This window comes from Astyanax mexicanus, chromosome 4 (assembly GCF_023375975.1).
Source record: "Astyanax mexicanus isolate ESR-SI-001 chromosome 4, AstMex3_surface, whole genome shotgun sequence".
Taxonomy (NCBI): domain Eukaryota; kingdom Metazoa; phylum Chordata; class Actinopteri; order Characiformes; family Acestrorhamphidae; genus Astyanax; species Astyanax mexicanus.
This window is the reverse complement of record NC_064411.1, coordinates 11,511,087-11,538,648: the sequence shown is the minus strand read 5'-3', so window position 1 is coordinate 11,538,648 and position 27,562 is coordinate 11,511,087. Positions and strand designations below refer to the sequence as shown.

The 27,562-nt window shown below is 36.5% G+C and overlaps 2 protein-coding genes across 10 annotated transcripts in view; one reads left to right on the top strand and one right to left on the bottom strand.

The window, feature by feature from the left end:
• Positions 1-27,562, top strand: part of LOC125801307 (zinc finger protein 585A-like) — a 188,292-nt gene that overhangs the window by 137,361 nt on the left and 23,369 nt on the right. The window lies entirely within an intron of this gene.
• The window catches only part of LOC125801101 (NACHT, LRR and PYD domains-containing protein 12-like), a 431,224-nt gene continuing 404,865 nt past the window's right edge, over positions 1,204-27,562 (bottom strand). For all 8 annotated transcript variants that reach the window (XM_049477034.1, XM_049477039.1, XM_049477043.1 and 5 more), the window contains 3 exons: positions 12,012-12,185; positions 9,338-9,384; positions 1,204-1,999 (listed from right to left, as the gene is read on the bottom strand). In XM_049477034.1, the coding sequence (XP_049332991.1) occupies positions 1,437-1,999; positions 9,338-9,384; positions 12,012-12,185 (784 nt within the window). In that variant the 3' untranslated portion in view covers positions 1,204-1,436. The remainder of the gene's footprint in view (positions 2,000-9,337; positions 9,385-12,011; positions 12,186-27,562) is intronic.

Here is a 27,562-nt window from a genome sequence, read left to right as displayed (position 1 = left end):
TAGAAGTAAAAGAAGGGAGCACATCACCCCCATCCTTAAATCCCTGCACTGGATACCAGTATGTTACAGAATAGACTTTAAGGTACTGTTACTGGTCTATAAATGTGTTAATGGTGCAGGACCAGCATATTTATCTGATGTGCTCCAGCAGTATGAGCCGAGCAGAACTCTCAGATCATCAGGAACTGCTCAGTTAGAGCCGCCTAAAGTAAAAACTAAACACGTAGAGGCAGCGTTTAGCTACTACGCTGCTCTTAAATGGAACCAGTTAACAGAGAGCATTAGAAGAGCTCCAACACTAAACATGTTTAAATCCAGACTGAAAACCTACATGTTTGATCAGGCTTTCAGCTCAGCTTAAAACACTGCAGCTCCACACACTTTTATTCTGTAACGGCACTTTTATATTATGTTTTATTCATGCTTTATTCTTATTAATTCCTTGTTGTTCTTTTACATGATTTTAATTTAATTCTCTTTGTTTTAATCATGTTTTAATCAATCATGCTTTATTCTTATTTTAGTTTTTATTTCCATTTTTACTGTTAATCTTTTACATGTTTTTTTTTTTATTTATTTGATTTCTCTGTGTATTTTCTAATTTGTAAAGCACTTTGAATGACCGTTGTGTATGAAAGGTGCTATATAAATAAACTTGCCTTGCCTTGCCTTGCCTAAATATACGGCCAAAGTTCGCTGGCTGGTCCCCTGCCGATCTCTGCAGCTGTGCTGTAGCATTAGCTTAAAGCTAACTTCATTAATTTTTAGAGAAAAAAATTAAAGCTAATTTTTCTCATTACAACTCTTTAACAATCTCGTAATTCAGAGGATTCAGTGATGTTTAGGAGGTAAATGTACACAGAATAAAACGTAAAGGGGTCTGAACATATTTATTAACTACAGAATGTGACAGAGGGCAGTTTTTAAAAAGCTCATTCATTTTCCTCATAGAGGAAAAATGCTTAGACATGGAAGCCGTACGAGGACTACAGAATGACGCAGGACTTCAGTAGACTGTACTGCAGCTTTGTTGAGGGACAGATGGTGTCATGGACAAGACAAGACAAGATGAGACAAGACAAGAAACTACAAGAAGCAAAAGAACAAAAAACAGAAATGTTAATTACACCACCAAACTCGACCCCAACTTCCACCATAATCTGACCACACAAACCAAACACACAAAAAATCATCAGACTCCTCTTCACCTTTCTTCATTTATTTAGCTTTATTAATATGAACCTATTTTACAATAAAATAAAACAATAATCACCAATAATAACAGTAGTGAATAAAGATAACAGTAATTAAAATAAAGGTTCTGGAAAAAAATACAAAATCATCTATATAATATATTTACATACTTATATTTATACACACATTCTCCCTCCTACACACACACACACACACACATCAAATCTCTGTTACACACAGGGTTATTCTATCTTACACAGACGCACTGAGGAGCCAGAAACAACCCAAAACCCTGCATAGAGGGGCTGAGTGAAGGTGGTGTAGAATGTGTGTAAGTGTGTGAGAGTGTGTGAGGGTGTGTGTGTATCAGAGGAGACTCTGTAGAAGGACAGAGTGCCGGAGGGACGGTCCACATACACTCCTACTCTCCTACAGCCGGAGGGAGGAGTGGAGAGATCAGTGCTGTTATTATTGTGATGAACAGAGTAACTGTTATCAGAGTAGCTCAGACTCCAGGAGTTTATATTCCCTCCAAACCAACAGTCTGATCCTGATCCTTTCCTGCTGATGGTTTTATAACTCAGAGCTACAGCAGCTCCTCCTCCGCTCCACTCAGCCTCCCAGTAACAGCGTCCAGTAACACCAGTAACTCTCTCTCTACTCAGAACCTGAAACCACTCATCAAATCTCTCTGGATGATCAGGATACGACTGCAGCTCCTCTCTATACTCCACCCTCCTGTTCTCCTCACTCAGAGAGAGACGATGCTGCGCTGTGTTCAGATCCAGAGTGAAATCACAGCCGTCTGAACACAAGAACACACACAGAGTGTATTTAGTGTGTGATATATTTAGTGTGTGTGTGTGCAGTGTTATATTCAGTGTGTGTGTAGTGTTATATTTAGTGTGTGTAGTGATATATTTAGTGTGTGTGTTGTTATATTTAGTGTTATATTTAGTGTGTAGTGTTGTTATATTTAGTGTTATATTTAGTGTGTAGTGTTCTATTTAGTGTGTGTAGTGTTATATTTAGTGTGTGTGTGTAGTGATATATTTAGTGTGTAGTGTTATATTTAGTGTTACATTTAGTGTTATATTTAGTGTGTGTAGTGTTATATTTAGTGTGTGTGTAGTGTTATATTTAGTGTGTGTGTGGTGTTATATTTAGTGTTATATTTAGTGTTGCATTTAGTGTGTGTAGTGTTATATTTAGTGTGTGTAGTGTTATATTTAGTGTTATATTTAGTGTTATATTTACTGTGTGTAGTGATATATTTAGTGTTATATTTAGTGTGTAGTGTTATATTTAGTGATATATTTAGTGATATATTTAGTGTTATATTTAGTGATATATTTAGTGTGTGTAGTGTTATATATAGTGATATATTTAGTGTAGTGTTGTTATATTTAGTGATATATTTAGTGTGTGTGTAGTGTTATATTTAGTGATATATTTAGTGTGTGTAGTGTCATATTTAGTGATATATTTAGTGTGTAGTGTTGTTATATTTAGTGATATATTTAGTGTTATATTTAGTGATATATTTAGTGTGTAGTGTTATATTTAGTGATATATTTAGTGTGTAGTGTTATATTTAGTGTTATATTTAGTGTTATATTTAGTGATATACACTGCTCAAAAAAATAAAGGGAACACTCAAATAACATATCCTAGATCTGAATGAATGAAATATTCTCATTGAATACTTTGTTCTGTACAAAGTTGAATGTGCTGACAACAAAATCACACAAAAATCATCAATGGAAATCAAATTTATTAACCAATGGAGGCCTGGATTTGGAGCCACACACAAAATTAAAGTGAAAAAACACACTACAGGCTGATCCAACTTTAATGTAATGTCCTTAAAACAAGTCAAAATGAGGCTCAGTATTGTGTGTGGCCTACACGTGCCTGTATGACCTCCCTACAACGCCTGGGCATGCTCCTGATGAGGTGGCGGATGGTCTCCTGAGGGATCTCCTCCCAGACCTGGACTAAAGCATCCGCCAACTCCTGGACAGTCTGTGGTGCAACGTGACGTTGGTGGATGGAGCGAGACATGATGTCCCAGATGTGCTCAATCGGATTCAGGTCTGGGGAACGGGCGGGCCAGTCCATAGCTTCAATGCCTTCATCTTGCAGGAACTGCTGACACACTCCAGCCACATGAGGTCTAGCATTGTCCTGCATTAGGAGGAACCCAGGGCCAACCGCACCAGCATATGGTCTCACAAGGGGTCTGAGGATCTCATCTCGGTACCTAATGGCAGTCAGGCTACCTCTGGTGAGCACATGGAGGGCTGTGCGGCCCTCCAAAGAAATGCCACCCCACACCATTACTGACCCACTGCCAAACCGGTCATGCTGAAGGATGTTGCAGGCAGCAGACCACTCTCCACGGCGTCTCCAGACTCTGTCACGTCTGTCATGTGCTCAGTGTTAACCTGCTTTCATCTGTGAAGAGCACAAGGCGCCAGTGGCGAATTTGCCAATCCTGGTGTTCTCTGGCAAATGCCAAGCATCCTGCACGGTGTTGGGCTGTGAGCACAACCCCCATCTGTGGACGTCGGGCCCTCATACCATCCTCATGGAGTCGGTTTCTAACCGTTTGTGCAGACACATGCACATTTGTGGCCTGCTGGAGGTAATTTTGCAGGGCTCTGGCAGTGCTCCTCCTGTTCCTTCTTGCACAAAGGCGGAGGTAGCGGTCCTGCTGCTGGGTTGTTGCCCTCCTACGGCCTCCTCCACGTCTCCTGGTGTACTGGCCTGTCTCCTGGTAGCGCCTCCAGCCTCTGGACACTACGCTGACAGACACAGCAAACCTTCTTGTCACAGCTCGCATTGATGTGCCATCCTGGATGAGCTGCACTACCTGAGCCACTTGTGTGGGTTGTAGAGTCCGTCTCATGCTACCACGAGTGTGAAAGCACCACCAACATTCAAAACTGACCAAAACATCAGCCAGACAGCATAGGTTCTGAGAAGTGGTCTGTGGTCCCCACCTGCAGAACCACTCCTTTATTGAGTGTGTCTTGCTAATTGCCAATAATTTCCACCTGTTTTCTATTCCACTTGCACAACAGCAGGTGAAATTGATTGTCAATCAGTGTTGCTTCCTAAGTGGACAGTTTAATTTCACAGAAGTTTGATTTACTTGGAGTTATATTGTGTTATTTGAGTGTTCCCTTTATTTTTTTGAGCAGTGTATTTAGTGTGTATTAGGGATGCGACGGTTCTCTGTATTTTATTGGTCTGTTTGGTTTGGTCTGTTTGGTTTGATACACCCGGATGGACGGTGGTATTTGGGTGCGCACTAACAGAGTGAACAAACGCTCTCCCGCTGTACATGCCCCGCCCATGGCCAGGGGGAGGGGCTGCTGAGTGCGTGCTGGGGGACTGCGCCGTCACACTGTGAAGATTCACCAGCAGCTCATATAAGAGAAGAGTAATGTTATTTTATTCTCTATTCTCTTTATTGTTTATGTAAAAACTGGGTTTGCAACACTGAATATTAATCAAGCAATCAACCATTATTTACACTGGAGGGGGACCCTCATTTACAATGCAGCTGAGCATTTACAGTTTAAAACAGATAAAAAATATTAAAAAAAAAATAGAAATAAAAAGTGACATTTACTCTAGACGAATAAAATATATACGTAAAAAAGGAAAAATAGGACATTTTAAAAAGATCATAAAAAAGACACATAAAAAGTAAAGAATTTATCTTATGAATAAAGTAATAGTAATAGTAGTAGTGAAAAAAAAATAAAATGATAAAAATAATAAGATATTATAAAATTAATATTAATAAACTAAGAACATGGGAATCATGGGAGAAAAAAATATATATATATATATGATATAGTTATTTATATAAACTATTTTGATAAATAAAATAATACAAATAAATAAAATAAATAAGTAATATAAAATATAAACTCATAAAAAACAACCACAGGCTTTCTGAATAAAAAGCCTGATAGTAATAAAAGTTTCAGTTTCAAAACATGGAAATAGCTCACCAAAACCTCAAGCTATTATTTATATTTGACAATATTTAATTTACTTTTCCGCACTCATCTTATTTTAGTTAACTGAACTGAGTTTTATATTATTTGTAGCGTCGCTCTGAATTCAGCTTCGAAAGAGAGAGAAAGAAAGAGAGAGAGAGAGTCAGAGAGACAGAGAGAGAGAGAAAGAGAGAGAGAAAGAGAGAGAGAGAGAGAGAGAGAGAGAGAGAGAGAGAGGGGAGAAGTGCATTTTGCCTGATGTCTCTCTTGGTTATATGACAGTGGTGTTTTTATATTGAGTTTTATATCATGGTTTTGCAGTTTAAACTACACTTGATCTGTGGTTATTTATTAAAACAATTTTTCTTTAAGAAAACAGAGGTAATCCCACGCCGTGTGCGCTGCCAAACTTCGCTACCTGTGCCTGCAGCTTTTTAGAGCGCCGGACGAGATTTTAGTTAATGAATTAATATATTTTATATTTTAATAAATTTGCCCTGGTGATAAGAAATGAATGGTAACATATAGCTTTATATTTCTGTGTATTTCAAATGTTTGTGAAATAAAATAAATTCCTGTTCAGTCAAAGTGCTTTCCTCTTTTAATTTTTTGTTTCTAAAACTCCAGCATTTGAGTGAGAATAAGCATCTGTTAAAATTCTCAAACAGCAGAATGCCTATAACCATTGGCGTAGGAACCGGGGGGGATGGGTGGGACATGTCCCACCCAATATTAGAAACAGGTGGATTTGTCCCCCCAAAAATGATATTGTTTCGCTCAGCTCAGCTGTGCTATTAATGAGGAGACAGACTGGACCAATCACGGAGCCGGTTCAGGAATTAAGTTCCGCCTCTCAGGAGAAACAGCCAATCAGCTTGCTGTTTTTGCGGCGCGCGGAGGCGTCAGTATGTTGGTGGGGGGAAGCCCCTCCCTCGCTGTGAGATTTAGCAGCGGGATCGGCTGCAGCTGATTTTAAGATATGGATATATGGTGATTTTTTTTCTAAAAGAAAGGTAATGGTATCTAATCATGTAAACTGTGATGATATGTTTCTGATAGCTGGTTAAAAATACACGTCTCTGAATCAGCACACAGTTTAAACCCACTGTGATTAATAAACCGCAGCTGTGTTAGTGAGTTAACTTAACTTTGGAATTACCTAGATTGGGGGTCAAGGTTAAAGAAAAAAAAACTATATACGTAATGTTCAACTTGCCCTGTACCTGATCAGCTAATCACTGTTTCATTTTCAAACTGTTTATTAATTTAGGATTGCAGTTAGCTAGAAGCTGGATGTAGAGGATACACAGAATTAAGTACAACACTGGGTAATGTTGGTGGTTTAAAGCAGTTTCTTAACCCTGATCATCACTGCCCTAAAACTGTGTTTTCCATCAGATCCAACTGATCAGCTAATAAACAATCATTTATTGAGTTTACCTGTTAAAATCTCTTAGCCCCCTATGGATCCTAAATGAATCATTATGTATATCCAGCAGTTTATTAGACGCATCATACCACCACTTACTTTATTAAAGTGCCTTTAAACAGAGGAAGCTGTAGAATATGCAGAACAGTGTTAATATGCAGTAGAATATGTAAGAACAGGGTTAAGAAACACTGATCTAACCTGACTTCTGTTCATATGTAGTTCACAGTAAGACCACATGTCCTGACGTTTATATTAACTTCTGCCAAAAATCTCTAGGAAACGTAGTTACATTCTCTCAGTAGAAAGAAGTGTTCTCAGTAAAAACAAATTAAAAGCGCAGGAACCAAAGAAAATGTAAATATACAACAGAATTGACAAACAATACATAATAATAATAACCAATACTGTTATATTATTTTAAATATTAGGTGATAACTGATCAGTTTTTGTACTATGTATATAATTCAGACATTGCATGCATATTTTTTTCTAACAACAGTAAATGTAATGTGGAGTAACATGTTTAGGCTGTAAAATCACCTTTTATTGGATGTAACTAATTATAAACAAAATACAGAAAAAAAGATTATTTGTGATAAAAAATAATTCCACAAATGTTGTTCTAGGAAACTATAGTGTGGGCTTTGGTTCATATTCTCAAATGTGTCCCCCCCAATATCAAGCCCGCTCCTACGCCCTTACCTATAACTGCTATATTAAGCTACAGTTATTAAGTCTGTGTACTGAACATAAATTTAAATCCTTATAAATGTCAGATATAAATATAACTAATAATAACTTATAGTTACTGTGCAGATTTTAAGTATATTATATTTTATAGTTGATAGTTTTTTATATATTACTTCTATCGGAGCAAATCAGCTCTGAAGGCAAACGCTGAAGATTTGAGGACTAATTAAACAAAACTTTCTCAGCTGCGTGATCAGGGACAGTGAACGCTAAACGGAGAAAAGGATATTTGAAGAGGCGCCGTCATCTTATAAATCCGCTGTTCGGGACATTTTGGCTTCAGCGTTGAGTTTGATAATCAAGGTAAAAGACAGTCAGCAGATAAAGCACAGTGTGATTCAGTTACCTGTTTTTGACTAATGGTAAGAATAAGTGCTCCTTTTTTATAATAGATATTGTGATTTGAATTAATCTGTGACTTTATTAATTGGCTCTGAAAGTGTGAGTAGGAGCACCTTGTTGATTTGAAATAGAAAGGGCTAAAAACGTGCTGCATGTTGGAGCTAGATAATATTAATATATATCGAAACCAAACCGATACAGTGGCCCAAGAACCGCGATACGAACCAAACCATGGCCACACTGTACCGTTGCATCCCTAGTGTGTAGTGTTATATTTAGTGTGTGTGTAGTGTTATATTTAGTGTGTGTGTAGTGTTATATTTAGTTTGTGTAGTGTTATATTTAGTGTATGTAGTGTTATATTTAGTTTGTGTGTAGTGTTATATTTAGAGTGTCTGCAGTGTTATATATAGAGTGTGTGCAATGTTATATTTAGTGTGTGTGTAGTGTTATATTTAGTGTGTGTAGTGTTATATTTAGTGTGTGTAGTGTTATATTTAGTGTGTGTAGTGTTATATTTAGTGTGTGTGTAGTGTTATATTTAGAGTTTGTGAGCAGTGTTATATTTAGTGTGTATAGTGTTAATTTAGTGTGTGTAGTGTTATATTTAGTGTTTGTGAGCAGTGTTATATTTAGTGTGTGTAGTGTTAATTTAGTGTGTGTAGTGTTATATTTATTGTGTGTAGTGTTATATTTAGTGTGTGTAGTGTTATATTTAGTGTTTGTGAGCAGTGTTATATTTAGTGTGTGTGTGTAGTGTTATATTTAGTGTGTGTGTAGTGTTAATTTAGTGTGTGTGTAGTGTTAATTTAGTGTGTGTAGTGTTAATTTAGTGTGTGTGTGTAGTGTTATATTTAGTGTGTGTAGTGTTATATTTAGTGTGTAGTGTTGTTATATTTAGTGTGTAGTGTTATATTTAGTGTGTGTAGTGTTAATTTAGTGTGTGTGTGTAGTGTGATATTTAGTGTGTGTAGTGTTATATTTAGTGTGTAGTGTTATATTTAGTGTGTGTAGTGTTATATTTAGTGTGTGTAGTGTTAATTTAGTGTTGGTGTGTAGTGTTATATTTAGTGTGTGTGTACTGTTTGTGTATGTAGTGTATGTGTGTGTATGTAGTGTGTTTGTGTGTGCTTGTATTGTGTGTATGTAGTGTATGTGTATTTGGGTGTATAATGTGTGTATTTGTGTGTATTGAGTGTAGTGTGTCTGTCGTGGTATATTTAGTGTCTGTGTGTAGTGGTATGTTTAGTGTGTGTAGTGTGTGTATGTAGTTTACGTGTGTGTAGTGTTTGTATTGGGTGTATATAGTGTGTGTGTATTTGGGTGTGTATTGTGTGTATGTAGTATGTGTGTGTAGTGTTTGTGTGTATTGTTTATATGTAGTGTGTGTGTTTGTGTGTATTGTTTGTTTGTAGTGTGTGTGTGTGTGTGTGTTTGTGTGTATTGTTTGTATATAGAGTGTATATGTCTGTATGTGTGAGTGTTCGTACTTTGTGTGTGTGTAGTGTTATATTTTGTGTGTGTATTGTTTGTATATAGTGTATGTGTGTGTGTGTAATGTTTGTATGTAGTGTGTGTGTATGCGAGTGTGTGTGTAACTTACATTTTTTTAATCCAGGTTTGATTCTGATCTTCCCTCCATGTTCCACTCTAAACACACACACACACACACACACACACACGCACACACACACACACACACACACAGATCAGCACAGTGTGAGATTTTTAGAAACTGATTTATAAAGAAATACTTTGTGTGAAAACGAGCGAACATTTGAGAGAGCGGAAATTAGTGACCTCATGTGGTAAAGTACGGAACTGCAATGCACACTGCATAAAATCAGATTAAAAACGGAAGATTAAGGAAGATTAACTCTTACTTCTCTAAATATATTTTTGTCTGCATGTATAAAGTTTTAATATTTGCTGTATCTTATTCTGCTTTATATGCACAATATGTAGTATTCTTTTTATTAGAGCTTTTATTCACAAATGGGGAAAACAAGGCACAGTGGTTAAAGTTCCCAGGAGTGACTGAGCTAAAAATTACTCCAAAAAGGCATGAACAACTCATCCAGGAAGAACCCAGAACAACATTTAAAGAACTGCAGGATCCAGTGTTGGAAATAACGGCGTTAAAACTACTTTTTTCAGTAATGAGTAATCTAACTAATTACTCTGACTGTAACTATAACGCCATTACCATTTCCGACACCCCGTTACTGCATGTTACTTTAGCCGCTCTATGAACTTTTTTTTTTTTTTTTTTACTTCGCTTTGCCCTGGTTAACCTCTCCTCTTTCCGGTAAACTTGAGCTTCTGGCCGCTGTGCCTGTGGGTTGGCGTGGTGAAGTGGGGCCATCATTTTCGTGTTTAATTTATTTATAAGCGCTGTTGTACAGCGGGCGGTGTTGTGCCGTGGCGTTAGTTCTTGTGTAAAGCGCTCGCGTCTAAAATACGACAGAAAACACAGAGAAACTGCAGAACTATGTATGGGACTACAATATGAGCGCCAGGCAGATGAAAGAGAAACAGGAGATACAGTGTGTGAGAACCTGTGAGTAGCTCATACCAGAAATCTCTCTCTCTGTCTCTCTCTCTCCCTTTCTTTCTCTTTCTCTCTCATCCCCAGACGCGTTTTTCCGTTTTTTTCAGTATGACAAGTTTTAGTAATTTTCTTTGGTTGTGTGGAGAATTTCGTTTTATTTTTTTGAAATTCGTTAGATTATATTTTTGTCAACATTTTGGGTTTATTTTCGTTTGTTATTTTTCTAATAGTAAATGCATAATTGATTTCCTTTTTTTTGACGGGCGAATAATAAAAAGTAACGCCATAGTTACTTTTACTGGTAACTAATTACTTTTATAGTGGAGTAACTCCGTTAGTAACTCAGTTACTTTTTTGGAGAAGTAACGAGTAACTATAACTAATTACTTTTTCAAAGTAACGTGCCCAACACTGGCAGGATCTCACTCGCCTCAGTTAAGATCAGTGTTAATGATTTAATAATAAGAAAGAAACTCCTAAGACAAAATGGTTTCTTGTGGGCTTGCAGAAAAGAGTTAAACTTTACTAAAGTATGTTTTTTGCATTTATATTAATACCTGAGTGTACTCCTGTCACAACAACTGTTTTTATTGGACCATACATTTTTCAAGGAATTATTGTGCAAAAATTATTTTATCATGATTTAAAAATAATTTTATACCACTGGTCATTAGAAAACTTCAAAAATGTTAAATGTAACAAAGGCAACATTTTTAAATGAAGCCAAAAAAACAAGTCAATCACATTAATGGGATCTCTTTAGAAATTAAGGGCTCTCTTTTAGTGATCCGTAGGTGAGCTGTCAGCCGTGCACCATGCAGCTTGATTTAGGGTGTGTCACTGTGTCTTTACGATAGGAAAAGTTGCTCCAAAGAGGCTCAAAATGTGCAAAAAGCATGTATCGTGAAATAAACCAATCACCATGTCATTTGCCATTCCCTTTAAGAGCCAGCTGCGATCTGACTTTGGGGTATTGCTATTTAAATGGCGCAGCTAACTGGAATTGACCAATGTTTTTCATCGGCGTAGATATATTCAAAATCACCATTGCTGTTTAAACAAGACAGGTGAAGAGCATGAAAATACACTGTTGGTGGGAGTAAGATAGCAATAAACATCAAGAGCACCTTGCACAGGGTGTAGGTTAGTGTTCAGAAAGGATTCTGGTTTTGCAGTCACTGATTATTTTTACCATAAAGACATGGCCTGGTTTCTGGGGTGCTTGACTCTCAGTGTGTATAAAGTTAGTGGAAATCGGTTTTAATCTTGTAACTTTTCTCCTGACTCGATGCTCAGGGCAGCTCTCCATCACTGAAGTTTTCCACCTGTTCTGGAGTAAAAACTAAACCTTGGTTCTTCTTAACAACAGAAAGATGAGCCAAAACAGAATTTCAGTGAAGTACTTGGCATTCAGTGCAGATAGCTTGAACATAAACAATTAACAGTGGCTGTGTAAACAAAAATAAAACAGAATGACAGAATGAAGGTTATATGCTGCTCCACCATGTTTACCTGGTGACTACAACTAGACTTACTACAGGTCCCACAATGCAATGTGTCACAGCATTAACCCCTAACTTTCTCAACACTTTGCTTTCCTGTGAGGCACAGCGCACACACAGAAAAGAGCACAACAGACAATATCAAGAGTGACAAATATGTACAACATGTACAACAATATTTATCTTACAATAAGTTGATAACATAATTATTAGTTCAGACCTACCTGAGTTTCTCCAGTTTGCAGTGTGGATCCTCCAGTCTGGCAGAAAGCAGCTTCACTCCTGACTCTCCTGGGTGGTTGTAGGTCAGATCCAGCTCTTTCAGGTGGGGGGGGTTTGAAATTAGAGCTGAAGCCAGAGAACAACAGCCTTTATCTGTGATCATACAACCAGATAATCTGCAGACAGAGCAAGAGAATTTGTGAGTGAGTGACAGAAAACAAGAAAGAAAGAAAGAAAGACAAGATAGCAGACTGAGGAAGATAATGCACTTTGATATTAGTCTCTTTTTTAAAAAAATCCATAGAAAACTTAAGTTTCTTAACACAGTTGACACAGATTAACAAATTCATGAAACCCAAACTTCAACAGTAAGCATCTCTGTGAATACGGCATTAGCATTGATGTGGACCAAAGAATTGAGTTCATATTAACTTTTTCTGAAATTGTTTTTGCTCGTGCATCACAATTTTGTAATCAATGTGTGATATATCTCAAATGTTCATTCAAGTTGGACATTCTTAAGACAACTGCAGAAGACTCGTATTTGTTTGTTTGGTATACTCTGACTTTCGTTAAACACTTTTTCTTGTGTGATTTCTAATATTTACACATTTATACATGTAGAATTTCTAGTGGTGTCAATTGATTAAAAAATGCAATCCAATTAAACCTGCCAAAATTCTGTGATTAATTGCGCTTGTTTTTCGTAAGACGCAAGTTTTTATATTGGGTATTTTATGTAGTGAATTTCGTGCAAAAAGTTTTACACAAAAAAATTAAATCCGCAATCAAAATGTTAGGCTAAGGTCGAGCATTATAAATATAAAGAGCTCATCATGAGCAAAGGAAGGGAACTTAGAGGAACAGACCTGGGAATTAACGACCCGTTCCACAGTGAAATCCTTGACAGACGCAGAAAACTGTTCGCCGTGAGGAAAGAACTCATAAAAGAAGTGAAAAAAGCAGTCGTCTCCGTCAACAAACTTTATGTTGATGGACAGCTATATCGTGACAAAAACATAACTCCCTGGCTGTTCTAAATTTCTTTAACTGTAACTAAATAGCGCTCTCTCTCTCTCTCTCTCTCTCCCCCGAGCGCTTTCGTTTGCGCACTCTCTCTCTCTCTCAGGTGCGTTGTGCTCTCGTTGCACGATCTCAAAAATATTGGTCAATACTCAAATAACCTCATAAAATTGATCCTCAATGTATATATATTTCCCCTAAACTTTCCTTTTTCTCTCGTTCTTTCTCTGTCTTCCACTCCCACTTACTCGGGTCATTCTCACAAAATCCTGATTCACAGGACATCCAGTATGAAAATTTTCAAAATGCATTTAACAACAAATTTCCTTTTGAGAATTTAAGATTAAGGTCTAAACTTACTATGAATATTATTTTTAGAACTTTTGTTCCATTTTTTTGCATATTTTATTAGCATTTTATAGATGAAGTCCACAAAAATGTATCATTACCGCAATGTGATATGACATCTAATATATGATAAAAATGCATTTTTTTTATCAAAGCTAAGCAGTTCAGTTCATTCACAGTTAAGCAAGGGTTTAAGAAGACTTATTAGCTTACACTTACACACAATGCTACATTATGAAAAGAATGTTTATTTTCAAGAACATTTCATATTATTTAAGACAATTTACAATGCAAACATTTGCATATCAAAAGAATCTTTCATGTAGACTACAGCACCTTCATTAATAAAACAGCTCATTTAACTATTGGAAACCATTCAACAAATGTCAAACAAAGACCTCTCAGAAACTCTGAAATCGTGTCTATCTTTATGTACCATCCAGCATTGTATGCCTACTAAGAAGAAACTTTTAATTTTTAGTCATTTACGTAGTTTTTTTTGTGTTTTGCCCATATGTCCGGCATATGTCAGTTCTGTAATATCTGGCTGACTTTTTTCCTTCATTGCTTTTTCTTTTTATCATGGTACTTTTTGGTTTTTACTTTTTCAGATCACATGTTGTCTATTTTCCCACTGGAAATGGCAAATTTGAAATTATGATATCCATTCCAGTTTTTGTTTAATTCCTTAGAATGCACAGTACACAAATAATATCATGTGAAAGTAACTCCAACTGGAACAACTGTCTGTGTCGTTGAGTATGTGTGTGTGTTTCTCTAAATGTTGTAATTCTTGCTGTAAATGTTCTCCCTAAACTTTGACAGCCTTGCTTTTGCTGCTGCCTTTCTTTTCTCATTAGCTACCTGCCTGTAAACAAATACACATCGCACATTACAATAAAATATATCAAAGATGGAAAAAAGCTCTCTGGTTATGTGGTCTAACATCTAATTCTGTGTACGGAATTAGATTTAGTTTCAGGCCAGATAAGACGGAACATTAGTGACCTCTACTGGTGGTTTGCAATAGCTAAGTTAGAATGGTCTACTGGAGAAAATGTTCAGGGTAACGCTCATGTTCTGACAATCAGGAAGTAAAAAGGCATCTGTATTATGCTTCCTAATCAAATTCTCATTACCGAAACAGTGCATCTCATTATCGCAACAGGTATTGAAATGTAGCGGTAAGTGAGAATTCGGTTGCGGAGGATGAGTGACTTTAAACTTTTATGCTGTAAAGGCACCAAGAGGGCTGTATAAATTTTCACATACAGTGTCCATTTAGACCTTAATATACTATATTATAATCAAAAACACAGACTGTAACTTCAAACTGTAGGCTCAAAACTTATATTGATATATCGGTAATGACAATGAAAAAGTCGTGCAGACAAGTTGATGAGCAATCTTTTAACTTTTATCCAGAAACATATGAGAAGAACTGCTTACATGGTAGCCATCTTGAGTGTCATGGCCAATGTCTTCCCTAATGTTAAAAACGCCTTGAAAATTTAAGTTCCTTGTGGATTTAAACAATGATTGAAAATTGTTGCGGAGGATGAGAAAATTAGTGTTGGACACATTCCTTTTCTTTATTAATTTTATTGCTTTTACTTTTCAATGTAAAATCTTTTATTTTTATTTACTAAAAGTGTTTATAGTATGAAATGCATTTAAGTTTTTTTGTTTTAAATGTTTAAATATTAAAATTTCCAAACAATGTACTGAAATTCTAATACGGGCATGTTGCGGAAATGAGAATTTCACTCTAAAATGTAAAAAAATAACAAAAATTATATTTATAATGTTCATTTTTAAACATGTGCAAGATAGACCAAAGGACGTTGTTTATGATTCTATATTTATTATTTTGTTAATATTTACTTGTTTATTAAAACTCCTCATGCCACCTCATCAATCCATCCACCCGCAAATATACTAATGCACGCACATTAATCCGTTCACAAAATCCCATAAAAATCACAAGGAACCACTTAGCAATAACTTAATGCATGCAACGTCTCAATGTGATAACACGTATCTCACACCAAATCCAACACTTTTTATCTTATATTATGTCTCTTCTACTTTGTTTGCATTTAATCACTCCTTTCTGTACTATCTCTTTGCACCAACCTCTATTTTATTACTACTATATATCCCATATCCGAAAAATGCATTTTTGTTTTCGCTCCATCCCCCAAACAACAGAAAATATCCTCAAACATCTGCACACTCATATCATATCATTGATAAACATTATTAATCCGTACATCACAACATGTCTTCACTTAAATTTATAAACTAGAACATTCGTGGTATCGGGACACAGATTAAGCAAGCCAAGGTACTAAACCATCTCACTTCACTGAAGGCAGACATTTGTTTACTACAAGAAACACATCTATCAGAAACAAATCATCATAAGCTCAGATCACCACAATTCACCCATATATTCTCAGCCTACTATAACTCCAAACAAAGAGGAGTATCAATACTAATAAACCAAAAAATCCCCTTCACACATAACACCTCTATATCAGACACAGGTAGATACATCATAATTAACATCAACATCAGCAACACACCCTTAACAATAGCAAGTTTGTATGGCCCCAACATTTATAACCCATCCTTCTTTCATGAGTTTTTCAACCATATAAACAATATATCAGATTCCACAATTATAATTGGAGGAGACTTTAATTCAATCATTGACCCGTGTATAGACAGATTAACTATGTCACACAATACACGTTACTGGCATTCAACAGATATCATTAAACAATACATGACAGACTTAGGGCTCAGCGATGGTTGACGCCTCAAAAACCCAAACACTAAAGAATTTTCTTTCTGTTCTCCTGCCTACCACTCATATTCTCGCGTTGACTATTTTTTAACCAGCAATTCTATTTTATCTAATTTATCAGAAATAAAATATCACCTTATAATAATCAGTGACCATGCTCCAGTTTCACTTATATGGAACATAAATCCACTACATAAAACTTTTAGCAGGTGACTAAATACCTCGTTACTTACAGACCCAGAATTTGACAGCTACATCAAAAAAGAGTGGGCATCTTTCCTAGAAATAAATGATTCTCCAGAAACCACACCAACAATACTATGGGAAACTGGGAAAGCAGTACTAAGAGGCAAAATCATCTCTTACTCTTCCTGTAAGGAAGGAGTCAAGTTTTAACACAACGACTAAGATATAAACAATTTAATCACAACAACAAATCTGGTAAATTCTTAGCTAACCAAGTAGAACATAAAGAACAAAAACAACAATCCCATCAATCAAAGATGAGACCAGACTAATGAGGCAAACATCAAATGAAATTAATCAAGTATTTGGGAAATTCTATAAAAATCTATACTCACCAGAACACGATCCAGATCCAATAGATATTCACACTTTCCTCAATAATATACACCTACCCAAACTAACTGAAGAACAAAAAAGCATATTAGAAAAGCCAATAACATCAGAAGAACTCCATAAAGCCCTCCGTAAGATGCCGAATAACAAAGCACCAGGACCAGATGGCTTTCCCGCAGAATTCTACAAGCACTTCTGGTCAATATTTGGCCCAATGTTCAGTAGAGTAACAGCAGAAATTAAACACAATAAGAGACTACCAACAGAAATTAATACAGCTACAATATCACTCCATCTTAAACCTACAAAGATTCTACCTTACCATCCAGCCACTGTCACTAATTAACACAGACACAAAGCTAATAAGTAAGAAATTAGCTACCAGACTGGAAACGGTTATCCCATTCCTCATACATCCTGATTAGACCGGCTTCATCAAAGGCAGACAATCAGTTACCAACATGTGCAGACTACTCAATCTGATACATCACACAACAGTCAAAAACTGCAATAGTCACTTTAGATGCAGAGAAGGCTTTCAATAAGGTTAACTGGAAATTCCTTTTCACTACACTACATTAACTAGGTTTTGGAGAATCATTTATAGAATGGATTAAAACTCTCTACACTTCACCCAAAGCCACAGTCAATACTAACGGACTAATATCACAGAATTTCACACTGCACAGAGGAACTAGGCAAGGATGCCCACTCTCTCCTCTGCTGTTCTCTATTTTCATAGAACCATTAGCAGCAGCTATACGACAATGCCCAAATATTAAAAGGTATCCATACCTACACTACCGAACAAAAATCAGCCTTTATGCAGATGATATTCTACTATTTCTACAAAACCCACTCTCCTCAATTCCTCAGACTAAACAAATAATTAAAACATTCTCTAAAATCTCAGATTATTCCATTAACTGGTCTAAATCCACTGTTCTACCATTTAACATGAACTTATCAGACACAGCAGTTCAGTCACTCCCTATCCCTATGTGCACTGAACACATCACATACCTGGGCATTAAAGTTTCCACCCAGCTGTCTGAGCTGCACACACTTAATTTTAGACCACTACTCACAACCATCAACAATGATATCCAACGCTGGATGAACCTACCACTATCCTACCAATATCCACAATCAAAATGACAATATTACCTAAATTAAACTCTCTCTTCTCAAGGATTCCCATCCAAACTCCACGTACCTGGTTTAAAACATTAGACACAATCATCTCTAAATTCTACTGGAAAAATAAACCACCCAGAATCAAATTAACCACATTACAAAAACAAAGAACTCAGGGAGGCCTAGAAGCTCCAAATTTCCAACAATACCTCGTTGCAAACCAATTAAAGTACATTATTAAATGGATAAAACCAAATTAAACTGATGAAATATAGAGAGAAGTAGAACAAACATCAATTATTGAAATACAAATCTCAGACTTACCATTTATTAGCACAGCAATCAATCACCACCCTTGTTTCAAAAACCCAATGATATCATCGACTCTGACAGTTTGGTGGAAAATTCACAAGAACACAAACACTAGACTTCCACCCACTAAATACTCACGCATATGGCACAAACCCGACTTCCCGCCACCAAAAAAAAAACAAAACTAGAAAAATGGAAAGAAAAAGGTATTACACATTTACACCACGTTCTACACAACAATAACTCGGCTACTTTCTCACATACAACCCAGAAATATAGCATTGATAGGAACAAGTTTTTGGAATATCTCCAACTTAGATCTATGTTAAACTCAAAAATCAAAGATTACGCAATACTAGAACTTAGCCCACCAATTTCAGAATTCCTTAATATCTCTTCTTCAGACAAAATTCTATCAAAAATATATAGGCTTTTATTCAAATTAGACCAAACAGTCGCTGTGCCAATAAAAATGTGAAGAAGATATCTTAATTACCCCTAATGCTGATTTCTGGAGAAACATTATGGAAAACACATTCACCATGACTAACAATACTAACCTCCACCTTATACAATATAAAGTAATTCACAGGGTTCACTACACTAAGCAAAAGTTTCATAAAATGGGACACGTAGATTCAGAAATCTGCATACACTGCTCACTAAACTCTCCAGACAATTACATACATGCTCTATGGTACTGCCCACCAATCAAACACTTCTGGCAGCTTGTTATAACTCGGCTAACTCCACTATTTAAACAGCCAATCTCTCCATTCCCATCACTCTGCCTGCTTAACACATGAACCACAAACCTAAACCAGGAGGAAAGCAGAGCACTTTTGGTGGTGCTGACCATCGCCAAAAAACTCCATCAGTCTTTAACAGATAACCTACACACATCCATTATATGTCTATAACCACATCATCCATATATCACCGCTACATGAATGTTCCTACACACACACATGCACACAGTCAAATAACACATGTAACATTTAAGACATTTAGCTATTTTTATTTACTTATTTATTTTTTTGTTATTCTGTGTGTAGTATGTTAGGGATGGATACATGGAAAAATATAGGAAGCCATACTATAATATATCTTTCTTCTCCTTCTTCTTTCAAGGGCACAACTTCTTCTTTTGTGTTTTTTTTCTCTCTTTGTTCTCTTCTCCTATATATTTTTTTCTATTTGGTTTCGTTTGTATATATACACACATCGTTATGTCCTCCCTCTGCACAGTGACCTCAGTGATCAGAAATTTGTACAATGGATTTTTTTGGATTTTTCTGTTATAGACTTTTGCTTCTGGAATCTCTACTTTGCTTTTGCTTTAGTTTTTTGCTTCTGAGTTTTGGCACACTAAGAAGAAGGCCCCTTGAATCTCCATTGGTCAGCTGGTTCTGGACTGACGGGTTCCCTGAACCCTCATCTGAGACTGACCCCACCAGTTATAAAGCGTCCTTCCAAAAACGGAGAGCGAACAGCTTCTAGTGCAAAGCAGCAGATACTTTTACAATTAAATTTCATACAAACGTTCTGTTCAATGTTATATTATGTTATACTATTCTCTGTTTCATGTACTAAATATTCATGCACAAAGTATGATAGTTACCTAGTCAGTGAACTAGTGAATTAGCTAGTTCCCACTCAGTGAGCTAGTAAATTAGATAGTTACCTATTGAGTGAACTAGTAAGTTACCTAGCCAGTGACCTCAGTAGGTAACTAGTCAGTTAGCTAATTACCTAATTAATGAACTAGTGTGTATCCTAGTCAGTGTTCTAGTGAGTTACCTACTCAGTGAGCTAGTGAGTTAGCTAGTTACCTACTTTCTGCATGAAAATTTAGCACGCTAATGTGAGCTTCTTAATGGAGTGAAACAGAGAATAATATAACATAATATAACATTAAACAGAACGTTTGTATGAAATTTAATTGTAAACACAATCTGCTGCTGTGCACTGGAAAATGTTTTGCCCACCTGTGAAAAGTGTGTTCTTAAAAATTGATTAAGAAATATAATCAGATTAATCATGACAACATTTGTGATTAACTGTAATTACATTTGTTCTTCTTAAGACAAGTTTTTATAGTGGATATTTAAATGTAAATAAAAGAATGAATGTAAGAAATGTAAAATGCAATTATTAATGGTGTCATTTAAAATACTACTATATACTTGTAGGTTTGAGGGGAGATAAAGCTAACGTGGGGCACTGGAATAAAGAATGCATGGTGCATTGGGTTGGACTCAGGAAGTGTTTGTTATTGCACACATGCTTACAATGGAGAAAAGATTTAAATGGCCTGGTGGAAATATGTAACCGCCAGTATTCAGTAACATGTACACTGTCCCTTTAAGAGCTCGTTACACTAGGTGCACAGCCCTTTTACGTGTATAACTATGCTGAGAGCGTAGTAAACCTGAGTGTGTGCTGTGCTTTACCAGAGAGAATGCTGGACCTAGCTTCTTTCTTTTATTTTTATTTTTTTTGGAAAAATACAACAATATATGTATGTGGTGCTTTTAGCTCATGTATGAACTATGTTGTATGTCTTTTTTGATGCAGACATTTTACATTTCCTATCATACATGCATACATACATACATACATAAAAGTTAAAAGAAAAAAGGAAATGAGCATAAAATAGTACAATTACTCTTTTTGTATTTAGTCTGTAGATGCAGTACCATGACAAATTAAAGGGCATGGAAAAGTCTGAGCAGGGAGAGATATTTAGGGCTCCTCTCCTTTGCCATCCTGGAAACAACATCCTGTTGAGACTAACCTTGCACATCCTTCTGTGTAATTAAGTTTCTTTAATTGATCGTGTTTTTATTTGTTGTCTTGTTTGTTATTTTGGTCTGTGATAACCTGAAACACTGACCTGAGAATCTGAAGTTTACAGTGTGAACTTTTCAGTCCAGCAGAGAGCAGCCCCACTCCTGAATCCTGCAGGTCGTTGTTACTGAGGTCCAGCTCTTTCAGGGAGGAGTTTTCCAGGTTTAAAACTGATTCCAGATTTTCACACGTCTTTACTTCAAGATTACATGAAGCTAATCTGAAAAACAAAAATAAACAAATGATTTTACAATAAAGAAGAATATTTGAATGGATTGACAAAGAATAGAAAACAGAATTAAACTGTGAAATGTATTGTATATCTAAAGAGCTGGTGTTTCTTTATACTGAAATAGTTAACATGCAGATTTCTCCACTTTATTTGTGATCAGCATGGGCATACAGTTCACCAAAAGCTCTGGGAGAGATTATAATGAGTTAAAATAGAAAAGAAAATGTTTAACAAAACAGAGAACGAGCAAGGCTTTTTGGAGTATGTGAATTTATTCTATTTTCCCAGTTAAACTCTGGAAAAACATTACACCTTCTCCCACATATATATGTTAGAAATAAATACAGACATTTAAAATGTATGTTCTATATGAAATTATGTTGTATTGCTAATCATCATTTCTCCAAAGCATATTGAGATGATTTTTTCAGTCAAATCACACAGTGCTACTTTAGAGTAGATCTAAACTTGGATCTACCCTAAATTTCCTTTGGGATAAATGAAGTATCTATCTATCTATCTATCAACATATAACTTGCCCAAAACTTTTTTTAAGATTGTATTTAATCATTCTAAGACAGAAACCTCATGTACTGTTTACATTAAAATGATGGTTTAATTATTATTACACACAAAGGATAATGCATGCTTATATGTAACAATGTGAATAATGTGAATCCACCAGTGATTGAATGGAAACTGATTCTACACATCAGCAGTTAATTAAAAACTGTATGAAGGCCTGAATAAAAATACTCACACAGCTCTTCTGGATATTTTAACTACTGGAAGCAGCCTCAGAAGACACTCCTCTGATGGATCATATTTACTGAGGTTAAACTCCTCCAGCTCTTCTTCTGAGTTCACCAGCACAAACGCCAGAGCTGACCACTGAGCAGGAGAGAGCCTGGCCTGTTGAAGACGACGCTCACCTCCTCTCAGGTATTTCTGCACTTCCTGCACCAGAGAATGATCATTCAGTTCATTCAGACAGTGGAACAGATTGATGGATTTCTCTGGAGATGAGTTCTCCTCAATCTTCTTCTTGATGTATTTGATGGTTTCCTCATTGCTGTCAGATATTCTCTCTGTCTGTGTCAGTACGACTTGTAACAGAGTCTGATTAGACTCCAGTGAGAGACCCAGAAGGAAACGAAGGAACAGGTCCAGGTGTCCACTCTCACTCTGTAAGGCTCTGTCTATGGCACTGCTGAGGAAGTCAGTCTTTGTTGACTTACTGAAGAACTTGAAGAGTTTACTGGTTTGTTGTTCAGTGGATTGTTCTTTTGGAATTTTTCTGTTGAGAAATGCATATAAAGCAGCAAGAAACTCCTGAACGCTCAGATGTACAAAGCTGAAGACCTTCCCGAGGTGCAGCTCATGTTCCTCCCTGAAGATCTGGGTACACACTCCTGAGTACACTGACACTTCTTTAATGTCGATGCCACTCTCTCTTAGATCTTCCTCATAGAAGATCAGGTTTCCTTTCTCCAGCTGCTGGAACGCCAGTTTCCCCAGAGCCAGGATACTTGTTCTAGTCTGCTGAGGATCAGGGTCACTTTTCCCACTGTACTTCTGGCTCTTGTGTTTGATCTGAAAGATCAGGAAATGTGTGAACATCTGCGTCAGGGTTTTGGGAATTTCTCCACTCTCAGCGTCACTCAGCATTCTCTCTAGAACAGTGGCTGTAATCCAGCAGAAGACCGGTATGTGGCACATGATGTAGAGGCTTCTTGAAGATCTGATATGTGTGAAGACTTCGTTGGCCAGGTCCTTATCACTGATCCTCTTACTGAAGTACTCCTGTTTCTGAGGGTCACTGAAACCCCGCACTTCTGTTACCTGGTCAACACACTCAGGAGGGATCTGATTGGCTGCTGCTGGTCGAGAGGTGATCCAGAGGAGAGTAGAGGGAAGCAGATTCCCCTTGATGAGGTTCGTCAGCAGAACATCCACTGAGGTTTGCTCTTCTATATTCACCAATTTCTCATTTTTCTGGAAATGCAGAGGCAATCGACACTCATCCAGACCATCAAAAATGAACATGATCTTGTAGCCCTTATAATGTATTGGTTTTAAATCTTGTGTTTCTGGGAAAAAGCTCTGAAGAAGATTCACCAGACTGAGCTTCTTCTCCTTCATCAGATTCAGCTCTCTAAAAGGAAGTGGAAATATGAAGAGAATGTCCTGATTTACTTTTCCTTCAGACCAGTCCAGAATGAACTTCTGCACAGAGACTGTTTTTCCAATTCCAGCAACACCTTTAGTCAGTACAGTTCTGATGGGTCGTTTCTGTTCTGGTAATGGTTTAAAGATGTCATTACATTTGATTGGTCTTTCCTCTGTTTTCCTTTTCCTGGATGCAGCTTCAATCTGTTTCACCTCATGTTCCTGATTGACATCTCCATCTCCCTCTGTGATATAGAGCTCTGTGTAGATCTCATTCAGAAGTGCTGACTTTACATGGCCTGAAATTCCTTCATTAATTATCTGATATTTATCTCTCAGCTTGGATTTGAGCTTTCGTTGACATGCTGGGGCCAATTCTGATAACAGAGGAAGAGAAAAAGGAACATGTAATTAGCTGTGTCTCTTTATGAAAGACCCCTGTGTAGAACGACTTTGATACAGTCGATAATGGTTAGGTTTAAGGATACATTTGATGCTGTGACACAATAACTTATAATTACAAAATCCAGATAACTATTGCTGATTATTCTAATTTAAAAAGCAGAACTCCTCTGAGGAAACAAATTAGCACTAGTTGGTCCCCATTCTCATGACCCAGAACTCTTACTGCTCTCTAGTGTGTTGGCGAGGTCTGTCTGCTTCATGTTCCTCAGGATGTGCAGTGTGACCTTCAGAACCCCCTCTCTCTGATCATCCTCCACCTCTCCCTCAGAGCATGCTGGGTAATCTGAACTCAGGAGCTTCTTGAATGTGTTCAGCTCGTTCTTCACTAGAGAGAAAAACGTCTCCTGCAGCTTCTGAATAAAAACAAACATCAGAGAATCAGTAAAGCTGTTACAGTACAGAGAGAGAGATGATGACACTGATCTGAGGAGAAAAGGAGTAATGGATGCTTTGGTCTGTAAAAGGATTTAAACATCATGTTACTGCGTAGCATCACATAGCATCAGTATTAAAGGAGAACTTCAGTGTTAAATTGACTTTTGAAATATGATAAAAATGAGTATTTACCTTTGTTAAATAGCACACCTCCCCTATGCACTGGGTGCCGGCTGCTACGCCAGGAGGCAGGCTATGTGTAGTCTATATATATATATATATATATATATATATATATATATATATATATATATATATATATATATAGACTACACATAGCCTGCCTCCTGATGTAGCAGGAGGCATATATATATGTGTTTGTCATTATCAGTACCGTGATGGTACTAGTGGCATGGCATGTAAACATTGTTTTTAATAAGGTTCTCTTCTCTGTGCACTTATTAATTAATGCCTCGTTTAAATGTCAGGGCTCTCCGTATTCTACGAAGGAGGAAATTTTAAAAGTGAAATTAAACTGAAATGTAAAAGAAATCAGGGATAACCCCATCAAATATATGGTTTAGGAGTTACCTTGAATATGTGGTCCAGTTTTTCCGTGCAAATGTTTATTTTCTTCTTACTGTGGATAACAAGAAAATCCACACTGTAATCCACATGAATAAATGTTCTGATCTAAAAAGCTTTTGTTTCAACTAAATATGTTATTATTAATAAAATAAAGAATATCAGAAAATAAGATTAAAGTAAAAGATAAACCTGCATTAAACCAATACTTTTCTAAAGGGTTTCTTTACTTTCTAATAATAAAGATTTATAAAGGTAAATAAAGATTTTTGCAATTATGTCACCCTTTATCTAACGTTTTGAGGCACGGGTAAAAAAACGGTTGCTTTGAACCACTGAGTAAATGCTTAATTTTTTTCTACAATTAAGAATAATCACATATAATTAAATTATAAACAGTGCCAATCAGCAACAAGTGAATTTAATTAGAAAGGAAACACCTAAAAGGTTTTCCAGCGTGAATTATCAAAATATGTTCTAAAGTGTATTCTAATTTATTCTGAATACATTACTGTTCTATGTATTATAGAACACATTCTGCCCAATCCTGAATGTATGTACTCACCCCAGCAACTGAGATGTTAAATACATGCACAACAAAAGATTGATGAAGTTTTATTTCCTGCTATTAAAGAACCAATAAATGTCATGTTTTTAATATGTTGGAAAATGTTTCTTATCCACCAGATACATACAACACTGGTGGTTTCGCCACCAGATGGCGCTAATGTGCTCTGTCATAAAGCTTTGAGTGGAGAATATTTATTGCAAAGTTAGGAGAAACGATCCAGAGCTTATATAAGCTTTAGTTTACCATCAATAATATTTTTAATTCATTAGCATTTCATAAATGATCACAGTCATGTTAATTTATCATACAATAAGTAAATTAATTAATTAATTATCCCAACATGCCTTTTAACATTACCCAACATGTCACAACCCCGCCCCGTTCAGGAGTTTTCCACCGGCTCCAGGTCAGAGTAACAATACTAACATATCCCGCTACTGTCTCTATATATAGATTAGGGGTGTGTGATGCATATTGTCTATGATAATATCTTAATTACTGTGTTGTTGATGTATGAGCTGACATTATGGAGTATGATAATTACTGGGGAAAAACAACAATCAAAACGTCTTTATTCCACTTGTTCACTAGGTGATGTTTTAGGATAGATTGCTGCATGTGTGCATTGAGAATGGTCATGCAGTGAGCTAGCTAGCATAGGCTAACTCTGAGCTCACACTGGCAGGTGACAAGTCCATCACGTTGGTACATGTTTGTCTCGTGAGTGTGCTCGTAGTTACTTGTGCTGTCGTGCGAGCCAATCACTTTCATTCACGCTTCATTTTCCTCCAAACTGTTCACACACCGTCATTGTGCTGAAATCTTTCTCTCTGTCGTGCTCTCTCTCACACACACACACACACACACTCACACACACACACACACACACTCACGCACACACACTCTCACACACACACACACACACACTCAGCTGATGGCAGGTTTCTTCTTTCCAGGTTGTTGAAGTTAAAATATGGATTATATACACTTATTTCATCCATTAAAGCACATTAAAATATTCTAACTTATACTGACATTAGCTCCTAGTCTAGATCTAGTCTGCCAGACACAACAATTGTTGTCCCCTTCCCAAGGGAATAACCACCACTAAAAATAAATACATAAAGAAAGAAAGAAAGGAAGGAAGAAAGATAAAATCACAGATCATTGTTGCAATTAATACATTTCATTTAATTTGATATCACTAATATAAATATAACTTTGTTTTGCAAATTTCACACTGATGAATTTGTTTACTCTAAAATATCTGGTAGGTCACATGGTTTACACACATGTGCACTGTCCGATATTTGAACTGATGAATGTAATGTTTTTTGTTTGTGTCAAGGAATTAAATATTAAATATATTGTTAAGTGCAGTTTATTACAATATAATACTTTTTTCTGAAAAAATTCTGATTGAAGTTATTGAGATGTTGTTTTTATCAGTATCGTACACCCCTAGATATAGATATATGTGTAATTCTCCAACCTGTAGCTGATATTGTAATTTACTCTCATTGTTCTAAACCCCGCTTCCCATCACACTCAGCTGTGTACACTGATCATTAGATACAGAGAATCTCACACTGACCTCAGTGTGTGTGTGTGTTATGCTTTAAAAAGGTAGATTATAGTAAAAAATCAGTGAAAGGGTTTTGTTGTTTCACTCACTCAGATCTCATATCTTCACTGCTGAAATCAGGAGGAATAATGATGGACCAGTCACTCTTCATAGAAACACAGCTGGGTTCTGGAGAAGCTCCTCTCTGGGTTTCAGTTCTGTTAACATTAAACACAGTGAAACTCCAGCATTTACACAGTGAAACTCCAACACACAGCACATCTTTAATAAAGATCAGGAACTGAAGAGCTTCACTCTCAGAACAGAACAGTAGTTTAGTGCAGTGATGTACCGAGACCCAGAGCTTCCTCCTCCACTGCTGAACTCTGGAGGAATCCACATGGACCAATCACTCTTCATAGACACTCCACTGGGGGCTGGAGATGCTGCTCTCTTCTCCCTGTAAACAGATCTTCATGATGATCCATGATGAGAGTAAAGTGTGGAGTAATGTGTTCCTTTACTAAAACT